Source organism: Anolis sagrei, chromosome 1, assembly GCF_037176765.1.
Source record: "Anolis sagrei isolate rAnoSag1 chromosome 1, rAnoSag1.mat, whole genome shotgun sequence".
In the NCBI taxonomy this organism is placed as follows: Eukaryota; Metazoa; Chordata; class Lepidosauria; order Squamata; family Dactyloidae; genus Anolis; species Anolis sagrei.
This window is the reverse complement of record NC_090021.1, coordinates 152,839,231-152,860,230: the sequence shown is the minus strand read 5'-3', so window position 1 is coordinate 152,860,230 and position 21,000 is coordinate 152,839,231. Positions and strand designations below refer to the sequence as shown.

Here is a 21,000-nt window from a genome sequence, read left to right as displayed (position 1 = left end):
AAGGAGTTGGACTGGATGTCCTTAAGTATTTTCTGTTGGACATGGGGGTTCTGTGTGGGAAGTTTGCCCCAGTTCTATCGCTTGTGAGGTTCAGAATGCTCTTTGATTGTAGGTGAACTATAAATCCCAGTAACTACAACTCCCAAATGTCAAGGCCTATTTCCCCCAAACTCCATCTGTGTTCCCAGTTGGGCATATGGAATATTCGTGCCAAGTTTGGTCTCGAGCCATCATTGTTTGAGTCCACAGTGCTCTCTGGATGTAGGTGTACTACAACATCCAAACTCAAGGTCAGTGCCCACCAAACCCTTCTAGTATTTTCTGTTGGTCATGGGAATTCTGTTTGCCAAGTTTGGTTCAATTCCATCCGCCCTTTGGGGGAGATAGAGCGGAATATAAATAACGTTTTATTATATTATTATTATTATCATCATCACCATTATCATCATCATTGGTGGAGTTCTGAATGCTCTTTGATTGTAGATGAACTATAAATCCCAGCAACTACAACTCTCAAATGACAGTTGTCATTTTTTGAGTGCTGGTCACTCCTTGGATTAGTAGGTGTCTTGTGGCCAAATTTGGTGTCAATTCGCCCAGTAGTTTTTGAGTTATGTTAGTCCCACAAACGAACATTACATTTTTATTTATATAGATGGTTTCCTGTGGGTGAGCAGATGGCGACTACTGGATGGCATATGTTCTGTATCAGAAACTAGAGCTGTTGTGGTCTATCCAATGCGATTTTCTGAATTAGCACCCCAAATAAGCAAACTGAATCTAAAGTTGACCAAAAACTGATTGGTACTAATGTTGTAGAGTGGTCCCTGGTAAAAAAAAAAAAAAGCAAAGCTGGGAACCACCGGTTTAACCCATTGCACCACTGCTTCAAAGCAGATAATCTGGATTTTATACAGTTGTGTAGAAGGGGCCGGAGTTGGTAGAATTAAACTTAAACATATTTAAGTTTACTTCCTCAGATCTATGGAGTGAAGTGCCTCGGAACAGATCTTTATAGGCAGACTGTGTGTGTGAATAGCCATGGAAATACAAAATGTGTGGGTATGGCAATAAAATGGCACGTTCAAGATTTGACAATAATCCTTAGGGGACCAAGGAAGATATTGCCTAAATACAAGATGTCGAGACACAGTCGCCTTAAAGAGCCACACACAGTAAAAGTTCCAAAGTAAAGTTTATTGCAACAAAAACAGAAGCTCAGAAACACTTAACCTTCAGTGTTTCTGGCCAAAACTCAAAAAACTAACCAAACTTGGTTCAAAAAGCCAAAGGAAATATAATCCGGATTAACCAAAGAAAAAATCCAGATTAAAGCGCAGTACTTAGCAGCAAACAAACAGCGCTGCACACAAACAGTTAACAGTAAGCAGAAACCACTGAAAGAGAAACCGAAGCCAGCCGAAGTCCAGAAGTCATCGTAGGAGCAGTCCAAAGAAGCGTTGTTACCAAGTCCATCAAGCAGCGTCGCCGTTAATTCAGTCCAAGATTCAGGAAGGGAGAAATTCGCACTCACGAGAAGTCAATCCAAGTCAAAACACACAGGAACAGGAACTCCAGGCTGCAGAACCCGGACCCAAAGCCCAACAGGAAAACAGGCAGTGACAAATCCACACGATACACGAACATAACCAACACTTTGCCTTCTGCAAAGATTTCCCATTTCAGAGCCTACTTTTATCTTACACATCATCATCAGAAGATGAGCTGACCTCCGCCCCATCATCATTTCTTACAGCTGTCCTTGTCTCCTCATGGATGAACTCCTGTTTCCATCCCTCCAATTACACCATCTTCTGTCAAGGCTTAGATCCCCCCCCCCCCCAAGACTCAGATGTGTTACCTGTTTGCCAATCCTCATTACCAGAGAAACCCATGAACGTGTCACTAGACGTTGGCTCTGCACATACATCTTGTACCTCTTTAACCTTAGTCCAGTCCAATGCGTCCTCCCCATCCTGATCACTCCCAGACCCATCACTTCCAGAGAAACCCATAAATGGTTCATCATCTGTGGGAGCAGTAAGTATACCCCGAATTCTCTTCCTCTCACGCTCTTCATCCGATTCCTGCTCCCAAGTAACCCTCTTCATACCTCTATTCCCATCCACTGTACCTCCTTCCTCCCCCTCACTCATCGACCCTTCGTCTCCAGAAAACCCTTCAAATGAGTCTTCGTCAGTAGGCGCCATAAGTATATCCTTTTCTTCTGTTCTTCTTCATCTGACTCCTGCTCACGAGTAGCCCTTTTTCCCCTTCTGGCACTCATACTACTGCTTGCAACGTTACTTACATGCTCTACTACAACACAAGATGAGTAGATAATCATATAAATGGTAGAAGGAGTTATTAGAATGTAATGTAATGCTGGCTGGGAACCAGAAAAGAGATGTCATAAACTGGCCAAGAGGACCTTTGTGAGGCTGGATTGTTAACTAGTGTAGTGTGCAAGGAAAATATGGTTCGATCCACTGTTGATGGACTGGAGCTTGTCGGTATATTCCAATTCCACTGTTTTTCTTTCCAGTTTTATTACGTTTTTGTCCAAGAAAATCTGTTTTAAATGCATAGATGGAATCCTTATAACCTTGGAACTAAAACAATATGTCCAACATTAATTTGGGAAATCTAGGAGATTAATTGGCATCACTAGAAAAATGTATGACTTGATTAGTTAATTCCAAGCTTTGACACAATTGTTCAGTACAAAAAAACTCACCACATAGTAACTTCTGCCTTAAGAATTAATCGTGGTTTTGTGTTTCCTGATCTGAAATGTCACAGAGGTAGGACTATAAAGAGGAGATGTAAAAGTCCTCTCCTGAACTCTTGCAGACTTGTTGAACTTTCAAGAAGAGGAAATGCTTAGTTAGGGGGAAAGATTGCTGCCAGAGAGTATTCTGTTCAAATGTTTAGTAAGTTAAGAGCCAGCAAATTATAATAGTTTGAATATTGGACTAGGACTCTGGGGGGCAGAGTTCAAATCCCTGCTTGACCATGGAAACCCACTCGGTGATCTTGGGCAAGTCACACACTCTCAGCTTTAGAGAAAGGAAAAGGCAAGTGGTTGGCCTGGATGGATCTTGTGATCTCTTCCACCTCCATGATTTTATTATTCTACTTTCTACTTGGAGTAAAGTTTATTGATTAGTCCACTGACCATAACAACAGTAAAAGTCAAAAAACCAAGAAAATACACAAATAGACACTAATCACTGTCCTAAAACTCCTTGTAAATCAATGCATGGCGCACCAGTTCTTAAGAATAGGGCTCTAACTCTGTAAATAAGATCAGGCTGTGATTTACTTCCTTTTTAAGCAATTTATCTTTTAAAAAGCTCTGTACTTGCTTCTGAAAGTCTGATTTTATAGACAAAACTAATAATGGAAGCAATATGTGTTTAAATAGTTCTTGTTTTTATTCCAAATGGAGTTGATATTCCATCAATAATACATTATTTAAATCTTTCTCCATTCTTAATTTTTTTTGCATGTAGATAAGGAAGCATTGTTTCCCATTTTGTCAAACTAGGCCTATTGTTTCTGTTCCAAAAATTGTTAATAGAAGAATTTATGAGGAAATTGTTTCTAATGAATAATTAATAGTACTTCCTCAGACATGGGCAAGCTGCCTAGAAAATGAACGAAAGAGTGAATTATTAAATTGAAATATTAAATAAAATAACTGAATTAAAAGTAATCACGTAAGCTTTGAAGGAAATCTTTGGTAGCTGTACTTGATTTAACCTGTTTTCGTGATCCGTTCGTGTGCTTAAATACAATTACTTGGCGTTAAATAAATGCTCGAATGATATTCCAAATAGTTACCAAATTTGCATATACATTTCAGAATTTGAACAAATTAAAAGTTCATTTCATTTGGATTTGATTACATGCAGATTGTTTCCCATATTTATTACTCCTATTGTCTTTTCTCTGGAAGGATTTTAACTTCTCATTTGCATACCACACATCATCCTTCACTGGACTTCTTGATGAGGCAGGTCCTAAGACTTCTTCATTTATACAGAAAGGCTTATAAATTAAAATTGTGGCACAGCCCTTCTGCTACAGACAATTTTCTTACATTGTGCATTATTACTGAAGATTGGGGAGGAGGGGAATGTAGCTGTACTCCTTTTATCAGCTCAGCACCAGGAATATGTTTACATGGTTAATGAGCATGTCTAAGACAGCTTGTTGGTTGTAACTCATCACTAAAAATATTTTCCACTATTGGAATACATTCCCCCATCACCAAGTAGGTAAAAGTCGAAAAGTAAAATCATGAAGTCAGGCACACATGCCCTCCAAATAATGTGCTTCATATTTATGTTTTTGCTTCTTCACATGACACAGTCCTCAAAGTTAGATTGACTATTGTCAAGCACTGTGGCTGTGATCAAAAGGAATGCATGGCGGTGTTTGACAGGTATGCAGTATTTCAGAGGTGGATGGAGGTCTTTTTAGTTGCCCCACCTTCCTATATTAGTCCTCCCACCCATTTCACCCTGAAAAAAGATCAGCTCTCAGAGGCTCTTCTGTAGTACTTAACATATTATTAGAACTTGTCCGTAATATTGGTAGTAAGTAACTTTGTAGTACAAGTAGATTTCATGAGTCTTTTTTAAAGCTTTCTCTACCATCTAGTTTTTCATGCAGACACATGCATGAGGAAATATACATTATATTTAGGCTTAAGGCTTTTGCTATTAAGAGAAACCCTTTCCCCCTTTTCAATGCTCCTAAATCATCTCTCTCATGGTAGTTAGTATTGAACCAGAGCCGTCTCACCTGATGTATTGTCTGTTGATTCAGATAACTAGTAGTAATGACTGTATTTATTAGTAAATAGTTCTATAGTGGGTTAGTGTGAAATTTTCAGGCTATATGACAATGTTCCAGTAGCATTCTCTCCTGATGTTTTGCCTGCATCTGTAGCTGGCATTTTCAGAGGTTCTGTTGCTAGTGAGGAAAATGGGGTATATACAGGGTGAGGCAGCATAACTTCCTTTTTTAAAATGTGCACCATTCAGTTGGTTGAAGACGTAGCGGAGCGCTAGTGGTCTTGTTTGAGGGTCAGGAGTATAAAGTTTTGTCCTGACACAGTTCAGTTGCCATCATGCATTGGAACAGTGAGGAGCATGCTTTTGCCATTGAGGCCTACTTTTCGAGGTGATGTTCTGTGATCACAACCCAGCGCGCCTTTTGGAATCGCTTTAATTTAGCCCCATTGGCCCCTGTCCCGGGCCGGAAATCAATTGTGACGTGGGTCACTACATTCAGACAAACTGCAAGTGCGACAAGACGAGGAACTGGAGTCTCTCGGTCTATTAGATCACCTGAGAACATTGAGGCAGTGAGAGCTTCAGTGTTGCGATCACCACGGCGTTCTGCGTGCAAACATGCGTCTGCCCTTCGACTTTCTGATCGTTCTGTGAGTAGAATTCTTCATGATGATCTTCATTTCCATCCTTACAAGAGGGCAATTGTGCAGGAACTTTCAGAACGTGACTTCAATTCTCGGAGGAACGTGTGTAAGGTTCTTCTCGAAGTTGTTCCTGAGGACGGTATTGTTTTTTTTAGTGATGAAGCCCATTTTCATTTATGTGGATCCGTCAACAAACAAAACATGCGCTACTGGGCTGACAACAATCCTCGAGAATTGCATCAAAGGCCTTTTCATTCACCTAAAATCACAGTGTGATATGCAATTTCCTTAGCTGGAATTATTGGTCCCTGGTTCTTTGAGGAAAATGAAATCGCAGTGACAGTGAATTCGGACCGGTATGTAAACATGTTACAGGATTTTTTTTCCCCACGGCTAGATGGGACTTAGGGGACATTTGGTTCCAATAAGACGGTGCAACTGCACACACTTCAAGAGCATCGATGGCTGTTTTGAGGGAACACTTTCCAGAGTGCCTCATCTCAATTAGGGGCGATTTGAAATGGCCAGCCCGCTCTCCAGATTTGGCCCATTGTGATTCTTTTCTATGGGGTTTTTTGAAATCCCGTGTTTATGTGAACCGTCCAAGGACCCTACAAGATTTGAAGACCAACATCTAGGAAGAAATTGCCAACATAACGCCTGCTGTGCTGGCAAGAGTCATGACAAATGCCAGAAATCAGTTTACTCAGTGTATGAAGAATGGAGGACGTCACCTACCTAATTTGATCTTCAAAACTACGTAAAACAAAACTTTAGGTATGTGCCTACATTATAAAAAAAATTCTGATTCATACAATGGGTTTTATTAAGTTTTGAAAAAAGGAAGTTATGCTGCTGTACCCTGTATATATTTGCCGCACCATCCCTGCAAATGAAAAAGCCACACACATGATTGAGTTAACTAAGGGCAGCTTTTATTATTGTTACCTAATTAAGAATCAATGCCTGCCATGGCTCCGCCCAGAGGAACTACTTTCAGGCATGCCTTTTTGGTGGCGGAGGCGGCAAAAACCTGTGGAAGGTCCAGTGTGGGAGAAAGAGGCCTTGTCTGTTTGAAGCAAGTGTAAATGTTGCAATTAGCAAGCTTGATTAGCATTGAGTAGGAAAGTCAATCAGTGGGGGTATTTGCATAGGTAGCTTGGTTATTGTGCCTGGAGACATCCTTTCTTTGGGAGGTGTTGACTGGCACTTAGTTGTTTGCTGTCTGGAATTCCTCTGTTGCTGAGTGGTGTTTTTTTATTTACAGTCTTGATTCTGGTGTTTTTTTAATACTGGTAACTAGATTTTGTTCATTGTCATGGATTCCTCCTTTCTGTTGAAATTGTCCACAGGCTTGTTCTCCTATACTTTCTCAGTAATCATTCTTCATTTTAGGGGGCTGTCTACATTGACCACTTAAGTCAGTTTCAAACTGGTACTTTAAAAAGTGTGGGCTTTTTGGTGCAGATTAATTACATAGGGAATCCTGTAATCAGTTAGAGGCCAGATGGTGATTACATAAACCACAAAGCAATGATGCGCATCCATGACCTTCTTTCACGTGCTTTTGTTTTGTTTGTTGTTTGGCCCGCACAGTTTGAAACTAACTTTGAATTACATTAAATTAGGGGTCCGGGGGCCGGATATGGCCCTCCAAGGTCATTTACCCGGCCCTCGCTCAGGGTCAACCTAAGTCTGAAACGACTTGAAAGCACACAAAAGAACAACTATCTTATCTCATCAGCCAAAAGCAGACCCACACATCCCATTGAAATACTAATACATATATATGTTTGTTAAAATTGTTTCTTATTTTAATTATTGCATGTTTAAAGTGTTTTTGCACTACAAATAAGATATGTGCAGTGTGCATAGGAATTCATGTTTTGTTTTGTTTTTCAAATTATAATCTGGCCCTCCAACAGTTTAAGGGACTGTGACCTGGCCCTCTGTTTAAAAAGTTTGAGGACCCCTGCATTAAATGATCAGTGTAGATGGGCCTGAATAGCCATCACTTTAAGTTTGAAGAAAGAGTGGCTTGCTGGTGCATTGTTGATATGAATATTACTCATGGTTATGAATTTTAAATATGCAGTCCTGGGTTACATTTAGCAGAAACTGAAATGCAATTAATTAGGATGAAAACTGTATGTAATAGTTTGATAGTTGCTTTTGCTTGAGTAGGGAGACTGTCAATTGTGTTTATAATTTTTTTTAATATTCTTTGGATTTTTTTAATGTGGGAATTTAGTTTAGTGTTAGTTTTAGCTGGTAGGGATAGGGAGAAGAGATGGGAATATTATGGAGGTTTTCTGTGTGGATTCTTTTAATTTTTCTCATTTTTGTCTCTCTTATTATGTTATTTGTTATTATGAAAATATAACAACAATTGAAAGAGGAGAGTGCCACCTCATTCTAGACTACAGCTATTTTAATACATATCTTTTAAAATATATGCTTTGAGTCCTCCCAGGGGTGAGAAAGGCAGTATATAAATACTGTAAATAATAATAAATAAAGATATTCAATTATGAAGCCTAAATTCAGAATTCCAGTGCAGATAGATACATAGATAGATCAATCAATCCTTATTTAATAATAATAATAATAATAATAATAATAATAATAATAATAATGACTTTATTTATACCCCACCACCATCTCCCCAAAGGAACTCTGGGCAGTTCATGAAAGCACCCAAGAATGCTGAATATAAAATAAACAATATATCATTATAACATAAAATTATAGAAACTACCACAACGAACGCACATATAACATTACATAATAATAAAATGTTTAAAAGTTATGAAACACAGAAGTACCTGCGGATAAAACTGGCTGTCATCAATTAACGAATGAAAGTGTCGGAGTGAATAATCAGTCTACACATGCACCCATTTCAGCCTACTCAAGGTCAAAGACTCATTTAGAAAGCCATGTTTTTAGGCTAGATTAAAAGGTTTGGAGAGTGGGGGCTAACCTAATCTCTCTACGCGGGGCATTCCAGAGCTGGGGGGCCACCACTGAGAAGGCCCTCTCTCTCATCCCCAACATCTGTACTTGAGACAGTGGTGGGACCAAGTGAAGGGCCTTCCCGGCAGATCTCAGAGCCCACGCCAGTTTATAGAAGGAGATACAATCTCAAAGATAGGTTGGACCCAAAGCATTTAGGGCTTTATAGATAATAACCTGCACTTTGAATTGGGCCCGGAAACTTGTCAGAAGCCAATGGAGCTGCTTTAATAGGGGCGTGGTATGCTCCCTATAGCTAGCCCCAGTTAGTAATCTCGCTGCCAACCTTTGCAGTAACTGCAGTTTCCGAGCTGTCTTCAAAGGCAGCCCCACGTAGAGTGCATTACAATAGTCTATTGTGGAATGGACTACTGTACCACCCTGAATTCCTTCAGGGAGAGAGGGCAGTCTAGGAATAAAGTTTTGTTATTATTTATTACATTTGTTCCTCTTTGACTTTCCTGCCTTGAGCAGGAACGTCTGAAGGAGGCTTCTCCATGTTCACTTCTTGTGCTCAGACTCCTGTATGATCTAGAACTTTGTTTTATCAAGTTTGCTAATTGTAGGGAGTCTCCTCTGTTTAGTAGATATCCCTTTCAGACCTCCCTGCCCAACAAAGGGAATTCAAGAGCGAAGAAGGTCATCCTGGTAAACCAAAGAACTCTTTGTACCTGTTAATGCGTGATTCTTGAGGAATCGCTTTTGATTGTTCTAGATCCGTGGTTCCCAACCTTTGGTTCTCCAGGTGTTCTGGACTTCAACTCCCAGAAATCCGAGTCATCTTACCACTTGTTAGGTATTGTGGGAGCTGAAGTCCAAAACACCTGTAGGACCAAAAGTTAAGAACCACTGTTCCAGGTGGTTTTTGAAGGACATTTTCCAGTTACTGAGATGTTGGTAAGTAGCTTTGTAGTTTTTAACATATGCCAGAATGTAATGAAATTGAGAATACTGATTAGTTGCTTATTTACCAGTTTTCTCTCACCAAATTTAACAACTTTTTCATTAAAGGAATTATGCAGTATTTGATGGAGGGAAAACTTGAGCTGTTCTTACAAGCTATGTTCCCAAGTTGCCTTCGTCTTCCACATCTCCTCAGTCCAGCAGTTGCCTCTCTTTAGGTATAGTATCAGACTAGCATCATTACGCCAAAGAGTTCAATCAATCCTTTTTGTTTCTCTTTGTTTTGCAGGCATCAAAGATTTGAAAAAGCATTTCTACTTGCTATTGATATAGGTGCCCATGACTTATTTATGGTGAGTTATTTCTAAAGGATTTTCATTCTTATTACTACTTCGCTGCCATAGGATGAGTTGAATCAGTAATTTGCATTCCCAGTTGATTTTTTGGGTTGCTTGCACTTGGTACTTTGATAATTTTACTATCAAAAAGTACTTTATTACTTTCTGTCAGCAGGCTCTAGACATAATCCATAAGAAGAAATTACTAACAATAGCCATTCACAACATATCATTGTCACATAATAAGCAGTTAACATGATAAACATGATGTTGATTTTCACTGAATTTTTAATACCATGATATTTAATTCTTTTTTAATGTTGATATATGTGTAGGTTTTAAATGGTACTGAAATGCTTTTAATGTAAGCCACTTTGAGTCTCCCTGTGGAGAGAAAAAGTGGAATCTATATATTATTATTATTAGGGTTATCTATATATTATCCTTTGTCCTAGGGGGATGTACTCCTACGACAAAAATGTTGAATTAAGACATATCTGTGGTCCTTCTCTCAGTCCTGCCACCATCACAAATGCGGTTGTTGGGGATGAGGGAGAGGGCCTTCTCGGTGGTGCCCCCCCAGCTCTGGAACACCCTTCCCAAGGAGATTAGGCAGGCCCCCACTTTCCGCCTTCTGCAGAAATCTGAAGACTTGGGTGTTTAAAAAAGCTTTTGAAAACATCAAGTCCCTATTGGTTTACGCAATAATGATATAGCACTGCATTTCTTCCTATGTCTTTGTTCCACGGCTACAGTTTTGCACTATCCCACTCCCTTGCCTTTTTGTTTACATTCTGGTGATGTTCTTCAGTTCCTTGTTGCCATAGGTCAGTGATGGGCAACCTTTTGAGCTTGGTGTGTCAAAATTTGCCAAAAACCTGAGCATAACTTGGGTGGGGTGTCAACTTCGAGAACCCCCCCCCCCCCCCATAATTTTGCAATATTTATAGTTTAAATAAGAAAAATGTATATTCCATGCCGAGTTATGGAGTGAACAATGCTCAAACATGCAGATGTTAAATGTGTAGAGCCTTTTACAAATTTAAGGCTGGAATTAGATTGGCTCTTATAAGGTGTACTTCTCTGTACGCGACCGCATGTGGCTGTGTGTCATCAAAAATAGCCATGCTTGTCAGTGCTGACACGCGTGTCATAGGTTCACCATCACGGCCATAGGTTATTGTGCGCTGTTTTTAATTGTTGGTTTATATGCCATACGTTTTTTTTAAATTTTATTGCACTTGTATTTTGTGGTTCATTTTATGTTCTGTTTTAGGCACTTTGTGCCATCTGTAAGCTGCCCCTAGTCCCCTCGGGGAGATAGTGGCAGAGTACAAGAATAAAGTTGATGTTATTATGATTTGAAACACAACAAGACGAGTCCACAGCAAACAAGGTCACTCTGCGGGCTGTTGTATTGGATCACATGTTGGACACTATTATAAGTGTCTGATGTGTGATCCAATACAACAGCCAGCAGAGTGACCTTGTTTGCTGTGGACTCGTCTTGTTGTGTTTCAAATAATAATAATAATAATAATAATAATAATAATAATAATAATAATAACAATAACAATAACAACAACAATAATATATAATAATATATAATAATAATAATATATTATTATTATTGTTATTGTTATTATTATAAGAATTATTATTATTTTCTTTAATGGAAAAATCTAGGTACGGATACTTTAGATAAATAAAATGCAGCTTCTTTAAAGTGCTAAATAGTTTTGCGAAGTATTTTCATGAGCCTACTTGACAGGCTATTGAATCAACTAGCCTCAAGCCTGAAGAAGATAATAGGGTCATTTTTGGAGGGTTCATCCCTTACAGTCAGATTTTTCAAAGTGATACAATTAATATGTCTTACAAGCAAAGAGCTATAATCCCTAGGTATGAAAGCGAAATGCATCCAGTGGCAAAGGAGGATGGGTCGAAGCCTAAAGAAGAAAAAGCTCTTAGATTTTGGAAAGGATCCCGATTTATTGACAGCTGTTAAAGAGAGGAGTCTAGCACTCAGCTTGGCATAAAATAGGGATTTTTAAAAAGTTTCTAGCCAATTAAAAGGTTGGACTGGAAAGCATTCAAATCTTGAGGGTCAAATATTGAATAATTGTATTGCTTTCCCTGCTTTCTATGTATTATTTATTTATTTGAAATGCTAATATCTCCAATTGTCAGAATTCCAAGGTGATGTATCCATTAAACCCATTAAAATAGCTAAGTCAATAGTGAAGATAAAAAGTCTTCATAAATCAAATGTTGAAAACATTAATGCATAGTCAGATACATTAACAGCTGCCAAAACACGATCAGTGTTGGCTCCCGTTGTACTACATGGGAAGGAATTCCAAAGGCAGCGTGCCATGATAGAAAATGCCTTTCTCCTCGTAACAGCCAGATGAACCTATGCCAATAGGGGCCCTTGGTCTATAAATCTCTGTGAACAAGCACTGATACAGCAGAAGCATATCCTCAGGTAGTCTGGTCCCAAGTTCTTAAGACCTTTATGCATTAAGAACATGGCCTGGCTCTGTAACATATTGGCAGCCAATGCAATATTATTATTATTTTCGAAAAGAACGACATAAAACAAATTCCCAGACGTAATGGAGAGGTTGACAAGGTTTTTCAAGCCCACAGACTGTTATCCCTTCGTTCTGCTCCATGTTGGAACCAATGTTCTGGAGGATTGCGAGCCTTTGGATAGAAAGCTGAAGGATCTTTATGCCTACGGCTTCCTAGACCATAGTCTGAGGTTTAATGAAGTTGGGCTTCTGGGAAGGAATGGTTTTCACCTCACTGAGGTTGCCAGGAATGCTTTTTGCTAAGAGTCTCACAAATCTGACGCTGAATTTATTTATTTATTTACAACATTTGTATCCTGCCCGTATCAGCCCGAAGGCGACTCAAGGCAGCGTACAAGTCGGCAACAATTAGATGCCGTATGTAAAAATACATACATCAATAAAAAGCAAAAATATCATAATACATTTAAAAACCATAAAAGCAATGAATAATAAAAATTATAAAAACTATGTCTTCTTATTCAAATCCTCAACCGTTCCATCGTCTTAGCCGTTCCTAGTTCATTTTCCGATTTGAGTTTTTCTGGTCATGCTGCGGTTCCAAAAGCTTGCTCAAAGAGCCAGGTTTTCACTGTTTTTTGAAAGGTCAGGAGGGAGGGGGCCAATCTAATATCCCTAGGCAGGGAGTTCCACAGCCGAGGGGCCACCACAGAGAAGGTCCTGTCTCTCGTCCCTGCCAAGCGTGCTTGTGAAGCAGGCGGGATTAAGAGCAGGGCCTCCTCAGACAATCTCAAGTTCCTGGAGGGTTCATAGGGAGTGATGCGTTCAGATAGATAAGCTGGGCCAGAACCGTTTAGGGCAGTGTTTCTCAACCTTCCTAATGCCGTGACCCCTTAATACAGTTCCTCATGTTGTGGTGTCCCCCAACCATAACATTATTTTTGTTGCTTCTTCAGAACTTTCATTTTGCAACTGTTGTGAATTGTCATGTAAATATCTCATGTGCAAGATGTATTTTCATTCACCAGACCAAATTTGGCACAAGGTCCACAATATGCCCCAATCTAAATACTGGTGGGGTTGGGGAAATGATTGATTTTGTCATTTGGGAGTTGTAGTTTATTTATTTTATTTATTTATTTAGAACTTTCACGTTCACGGTGGTCTTCTCACCACCGTGGCGGGACTCAGGCCGGTTTCCAACAATAATATCACAAGCAATCGTTTAAAAACATCACATTCCATAATACACTAATACATTAAAATACCAAAAATACAATCATATAATTACAATGGCCAAGTCATCACAATAAAATCGTTGTTCATCACCATCCATCCATATAGCCACGAGTTATTGATTCACTCGTCAAATGCCAGTTTCCAGAGCCAGGTTTTCACCTGTTTTCTAAAAGTCAGGAGAGAAGGGGCAGTTCTAATCTCCAGTGGGAGGGAGTTCCAGAGCCAAGGAGCCACCACCGAGAAGGCCCTGTCCCTCGTCCCCACCAGGCGCGCTTGCGAGGCTGGTGGGACCGAGAGCAGGGCCCCTCCAGACGATCTTAACAACCTTGATGGTTCATAGGGGAGAAACCGTTCGGACAGGTAAACTGGGCCGGAGTCGTTGCTGGGATTTATAATTCACCTACAATCAAAGAGCATTCTGAACTCCACGAATGATAGAATTGAACCAAACTTGGCATACAGAACTCCCACGACCAACAGAAAAGACTGGAAGGGTTTGGTGGGCATTGGACTTGAGTTATGGAGTTGTAGTTCACCTACATCCAGAGAGCACTGTGGACTCAAACAATGATGGATTTAGACCAAACTTGACAAAGATACTCAATTTGCCCAAACTTGGCAAAGATACTCAATTTGCCCAAACTGGTGGAGTTTGGAGAAAATGGACCTTAATATTTGGGAGTTGTAGTTGCAGGGATTGCAGGCTTGTTCACCTGCAATCAACAAGCATTCTGAACCCCAACAATAGAATTGGGCCAAACTTCCTATAGAGAACCCCAATGACCAACAGGAAATACTGTGTTTCCTAATGGTCTTTGGTGACACCTCTGACACCCCCTCGTGACCCCCTCAGGGGTCCCGACCCCCAGGTTGAGAAACGCTGGTTTAGGGCTTTATAGGCTAAAGCCAGCACTTTGAATTGTGCCCAGTAGAGGGATAGCTAATACGCCAAAAGACAGATCAGAATTCAAAATGACTTTAATAGACTGGAAATAGACTTTAATTAAATTTAATTAATGTAATTAAAGTTTTTAATTTTAATTTCTTGGTAAGTTTTTAAGCAGAGGCTGGATGCATAGCAGGGGATTGGACTGGATAGCCCTTGTGGTCTCTTCCAACTCTATGATTCTATCCCTCAGGCTCTCCTGAACAGGCATGATATCTTGAACCTGTGGAATTTGTCATCTTGATAAACAGATTTTGATAATGATTTATTCTGACAAGCAGTGATTACTGATTGCTTCTGACTTGATCTCAATTTTAAAGTCTTGCTCAATATTTTGAAATCTTGTTCCGATGTTCTGCCTGGCAAGGTTATGCCTGTAAATCATTAATAATGTAAACATGCCTCCATCCTCCTTGTTTCCAGAGTTCTAAGATTAGGCTGAAACTATGACTCCAGTTTTCAAAGTTCCTAATCATCTTTCGTGGCATTGTAGTTAGATTTAGGTCCAAAACCTCATTTGGTATTACTGTTATGTATGCCGATGTTACTGATAAGGCTATTCACTTCTTTTTAACTGGCAAGAGTAGAGTTGACCTCTGTGCTGTTGCTAAAAATCACAGATTGGTTCCACCAGTTAATGTTGTTTCCATCCTTAGTTCTTTCTGTCCTTTTGAATTGTCATTCCCCATTTTGAAAGATGTGACACTCAGTTTGGGGGCTTGAATTTCACAGGCCATGGAAATACATTTTGTAAGAGCGCATCAACAGCCTTTCATTCCTTGTTTCAGGACCACTAATATGGCAGATTTGAGGCAGATTTGAGATTTAGCAATTAACTTGCTAAGTCTTTTGAAGTATGCAGCCATCTATCTGACTATATAACCTTTGGGTTGTTGTGAGTTTTCTGGGCTGCATATCCATGTTCAAGAAGCATGTCCAGATGTAGACACCAAAGTCCCCCAGAAGTTGTTCCTGGGTTCTTAAATACCATATCCAGCAGCTTTGTCAGGGAGAGATGGTAAACCAGCAGTACACAACAAAATCTGACTCTTTGGCTCTGTGTTCGGTGACAACCTTCATTTCCTGTTCCAGAGCCTTCTGTAGAAAGAGATGGATCTGTTTGAACCACGATGCATTTCCTGATCCATTAGCACTCTGGTCTTGGCTGGTGCTGTCCTGCTGATCCCACCCAGGTCAGCACTCAAATCATGTTTGTACATGCCACATTGCCTCCTTCATTGATCAACAGATCATTTGTGGGGATTATCTTATTTTGTACCAACCTGGCATTAAGTGGCAGGCACCGGAGGGATAGAAGAAGAACCAAAGCCAATGTCCAAGGTCTCCATTTTTGAATGAAGGATGTGGGAGACTAAAAGTTCAAAAAGTAGCCCTTTCTTTGTAAGAATTTTTTATTCAATTTTGTTCAGGCATAGAATTTATTTCTTTAAAACATTTATGCACCATCCTTCTCGACCTCCGCAGAGAGTCTCAGAACAGCTTCCAAACAGGCAAGAATTCAGTGCCAAACATAATATAAAACACATAATAAATACATCCACAAAATTAAAATACTTCTAAACATACATTATTTATTTATTTAAAATTAATTAATTATAATTATAATTAAGAACCTGCTCACCAGATTAAAATCACCAGAATTAAAATCATCATCCAAAGCAATCCAAGTCTAATCCAATGAATCTTGTCTTTCCCAGTAAACAAACTATTCTGTGAACGCCTGATCCCATAACCAGGATTTAAGCTTATTCCAGAAGGTCAGGAGGGAGGGGGCAGATCTGACCTCATTGGGGAGGGAGTTCCACAGCCAAGGGGCCACCACAGAGAAGGCCCTGTCTCTTGTCCCCACCAAACGCGACTGCAATGGTGATGGGACTGAGAGCAGGGCCTCTCCAGATGATCCTAAGGTCCTAGATCAGGGGTCCTCAAACTAAGGCCCGAGGGCCAAATATGGCCCTCCAAGGTAATTTACCCGGCCCTCGCTCAGGGTCAACCTAAGTCTGAAATGACGTGAAAGCACACAACAACAACAACAATCCTGTCTAATAGCCAAAAGCAGACCCACACTTCCCATTGAAATACTAATAAGTTTATATTTGTTAAAATTGTGTTTCATTTTAATTATTGTATTGTTTTAAGTGTTTTTTGTACTACAAATAAGATATGTGCAGTGTGCATAGAAATTCATTCATGCTTTTTCAAATTATAATCCGGCCCTCCCAACAGTTTGGGGGACTGTGACCTGGCCCTCTGTTTATAAAGTTTGTGGACCCCTGTCCTAGATGGTTCGTAGGGGGAGATATGTTCAGACAGGTAAACTGGGCCGAAACCGATTAGGGTTACATAGCTGAGCACCAGCACTTTGAATTGAGCATGGAAGCTAATAGGTAGCCAGTGGAGCTGGCGTAGCAAGGGAGTTGTACGCTCTCTGTACCCCACTCCCGTGAGCAACTTGGCTGCTGAGTGTTGGACTAGCTGAAGCTTCCGAGCCATCTTCAGAGGCAACCCCATGTAGAGTGTGTTACAGTACTCTATTCAGGATGTAACCAGAGCACGGACCACCGTGGCCAAGTTAGACCTCCCAAGGTATGGGCGCAACTGGCGCACAACTCTGCAAAAGTTCCCCAGGCCACCGCCAAAACCTGGGGTTCCAAGCTCAGTGGTGAGTCCAGGATCACTCCCAAACTGCGAAGATAGAAGATACGTTTATGAAACCAACATAAAATTTAATTACATTTCACATTTTAGATTTCTCTGCCAGAATGCTTAAGAAGCTAAATGCCAAAATAAGAAGTGTAAATTTCAGCACTCTTCCAATGCAATTTGCAGCAGGAGCACGTTAAAACTATTTATTAAGAGTTTCAATGTGCCAGTTCCATGAGAGTCATTCCTTTTAACTTCCTGCAGCACAACAGGACAGTAAGGTCCAGTGGAAAAAGGCATTTGTGCATTCTGAGTCTCCCAGCAAATTGTTGTAGATCTGCAGCTGATTTCATTGTTTTGAGAGAGAGAAAAAACAATAGGGGGAAAACCTTTGAGAGTCACATATGCTCAACTCTTTTGCATAATGAAGACATTCTGTTTAAATTAAGCTTTGACACTAGCAGCTAATATCATTTATCCTATTAAGCTACTTGCCCTGCTAGTTTGATCTTCATATTTAAATTCTATGTTAAATTGTACAATTACATTCGTCTTTTATGGGTTATGAAAATTCTTTTCTAATTATACAAAAAGAAATTGCATGAACCTTTTAATGCTTTTGAATGTACAGCTCTAATCATCTAGCTTATTCTATCTAATTAGAAAGATGTGTGTGTTGTGATAAACCTTCCTAACTAAGCAGGCTTCAAAAGAATATATTGAAAATCTTGTACTTCTGAGAAAGTAATTATATATGTTGTATTTATTATATGCAAATGCCCTTGCTCCCCTCTTTATATTTTCTAAAAAGTCAGCTTTCCCCTTTCCTATTGTTACACAACTTCCTTCTTTCTACGTGTAGAAGCTCTTGATATTGGAGACCAAGAGCAAAATCCTGTAGTGTTTATTAGGTAGTGAATCTCATTCATTAAGTGAGGCTAGTTAGAATCGTAATTGTAAGGCTGCACCCCAATTTTCCAAAATGCAAAGCGCTCAGATTTCAAGTTCTGTGTGATTGTTTCAGAACTGGGTTATTGTAGGTTTTTTCGGGCTGTATGGCCATGTTCTAGAGGCATTCTCTCCTGACGTTTCACCTGCATCTATGGCAAGCATCCTCAGAGGTAGTGAGGTCTGTTGGAACTAGAAAAAAGGATTTATATATCTGTGGAATGACCAGGGTGGGGCAAAGGACTCTTGTCTGCTGGAGCTAGGTATGATAAGAGGCAGACAAGAGTCCTTTGGCCCACCCTGGTCATTCCACAGAGAGAATGCCTCTAGAACATGGCCATATAGCCCGAAAAAACCTACAACAACCCAGTGATTCTGGCCATGAAAACCTTTGACAATACGTTGTTTCAGAACTGTTGAGTTACTTTACTAGTTGTTCAATTGAGTTACTTTACCAGTTGTTCAAACAGCTTTATCTGGCATAAGCGCTATCCTTTTCAAAATATAAGGACATGACTTTGTAATTGTGATTGTAATTTTATATTGTTAATGTATTTATATGTTTTCCCCCTTTTATTATGATGTAATTATGATGTTGTTGCCTGTTGTTTGTGTTCTTGGTTTTACTTTGTTGTAATTTGTTGTTTGGGCTTGGCCTCATGTAAGCCGCCCCGAGTCCTAGTTGGGGGAGGTGGTGGCAGGGTATAAATAAAGTTTTATATATTATACTAACCGTCCCTTGCCACGCGTTGCTGTGGCCCACTCTGGTGGTCATGGGGGTTATGTGTGGGAGGTTTGGCCCAATTCCATCGTTGGTGGGGTTCAGAATGCTCTGTGATTGTAGGTGAACTACAAATCCCAGGAACTACAACTCCCAAATGTCAAGATTCTATTTTCCCCAAACTCCACCAGTGTTCAGATTTGGGCATATTGAGTATTCATGTAGAGTTTGGTCCAGATCCATCATTGTTTGAGTTCCCAGTGATCTCTGGATGTAGGTGAACTACAACTCCAAAACCAAAGGACACTGCCCACCAAACCCTTCCAGTATTTTCTGTTGATCATGGGAGAACCGTGTGCCAAGTTTGGTTCCATTCCATCGTTGGTGGGGTTCAGAAAGCTCTTTGATTTTAGGTGAACTATAAATCCCAGGAACTACAACTCCCAAATGACAAAATCAATTTTTTTGAGTGAAGGACATACATTGGGTTATTAGGTGTCTTGTGTCCAAATTTGGTGTCAATTCATCCAGTGGTTTTTGAGTTCTGTTAATCCCACAAACGAACATTACATTTTTATTTATATAGATTATTATATGACTTTAACTTTGTGTTGCTACTAACCCCTCAGGCAACGTTCCTGCTGTCTGTTTAGCTTATTACAAAACATAGGCTATTATACCGTATATACTCAAGTATAAGCCGACCCGAATATAAGCTGAGGTATTTAATTTTACCACAAAAAAACTGGGAAAACAGATTGACTCTAGTATAAGCCGAGGGTGGGAAATGCAACAGATACTGGTAAATTTCAAAATAAAAATAGATACCAATAAAATTACATTAATTGTGGCATCAGGAGGTTAAATGATTTTGAATATTTACATAAAACTGTAATTTAAGATAAGACTGCTCAACTCTGATTAAACCGTTCTGACCTTCTTCAATGTAAATGTGCTTACGTATCCTTTCAATAAAAATAGAGTAAAATAATAAATGTAATAATAACAATAATAGAATGACATAATAAATGTAATAATAACAATAAAATAAAATAATAAATGTAATAATAATAATAATACATTTATTATGTTTTTATTTTACAGAATAAAATAATAAATAACCTTGACTTGAGTATAAGCCGAGAGGGACTTTTTCAGCCCAAAAAAGGTCTCAAAAACTAGGCTTATACTCGAGTATATACAGTAATATTTCCCTTCTCTGTACAACCTCTTTTTCTCTTGCTGATGGCTCACTCAGATTCAGGATACTACTTCCAACTCCAGCGCTTATATCTTTTTTCCCCCCTTGTTCTTCATTACATCTTTTCTTTCTTTTTTCCTTTCTTTAAAAATAAATATCTTTATTACTGCTACGTATGCCTCTTTCTCCTCCTATCTCTTTCCAAGCTGTGCTCCGTACTTGGAGACTGTTCCTCTCTGTACCTGGAGTTTGTATTCAAAAAGCCAGTGAGGACTTTTGCTTTTTGTTCCTCCTCGGGTTTCAGATGGGGAGTTTCCAGCTGCTTCAAACCATAATTACAAGGCTTTGTAGCAAATGGAATTCGAGTGCAATTTTACTTTTGTAAAGATTTATCTAGTTGTATAGTTCATCTACTAAACATGCTTGAGAGTATCTCTAAATGTTAAGATTATATAGCTGAATTTTTTATTGATCTCAGATATTTAAAAAAAATTAAAGTCAGGCTTTGTGACAGCACTTCTTGAGTGGCTTAAACAGGACAATTATTCCAGCTCAGGACAGTGAGAGATAAAGGTCAGAAATTATATATATATATATATATATATATTTTCTACTGGCGTCCCAACGGGGAAGCAAAACTCTAAAACCCCTCCACAAAACTCTACCAAAATTGCCATGCCCCAAGGACAACCCACTAGGTACAAACTAATCCACTCAGAAATCAAAACCACACAACAACAACCACAAAAAACGGCAAAACAACTGAGCATGCGCACTGGCGCAAACTCCCCAGCGCGCGCGCACGCATGGCCCCTCACACCCCCCCCACGCGGCACACACGCGCGCGCGCGCGTGCGCCCCTTCACACCCCCCGCGTGGCATTAGATCCATAGAATAGAGTTGAAAGGGACAGTCGAGAAGTAATGAGAGAAGGAGGGAAAGGGGGAAGGAAGGAGAAAAGGAAATAAAGTTAAAGGAAACAGAAGGAAGGAGAGAAGGAACAAAAGACAGAGGGAAGGAAGGAAGGAAAGAAAGAGGG

The 21,000-nt window shown here is 39.6% G+C and overlaps 1 protein-coding gene across 1 annotated transcript in view; it reads left to right on the top strand.

Annotated features, from left to right (window-relative positions):
• The window catches only part of WDPCP (WD repeat containing planar cell polarity effector), a 211,201-nt gene that overhangs the window by 108,845 nt on the left and 81,356 nt on the right, over positions 1 to 21,000 (top strand). Inside the window, exon 13 of the mRNA XM_060784552.2 lies at positions 9,657 to 9,720. Within this exon, the coding sequence (XP_060640535.2) occupies positions 9,657 to 9,720 (64 nt within the window). The remainder of the gene's footprint in view (positions 1 to 9,656; positions 9,721 to 21,000) is intronic.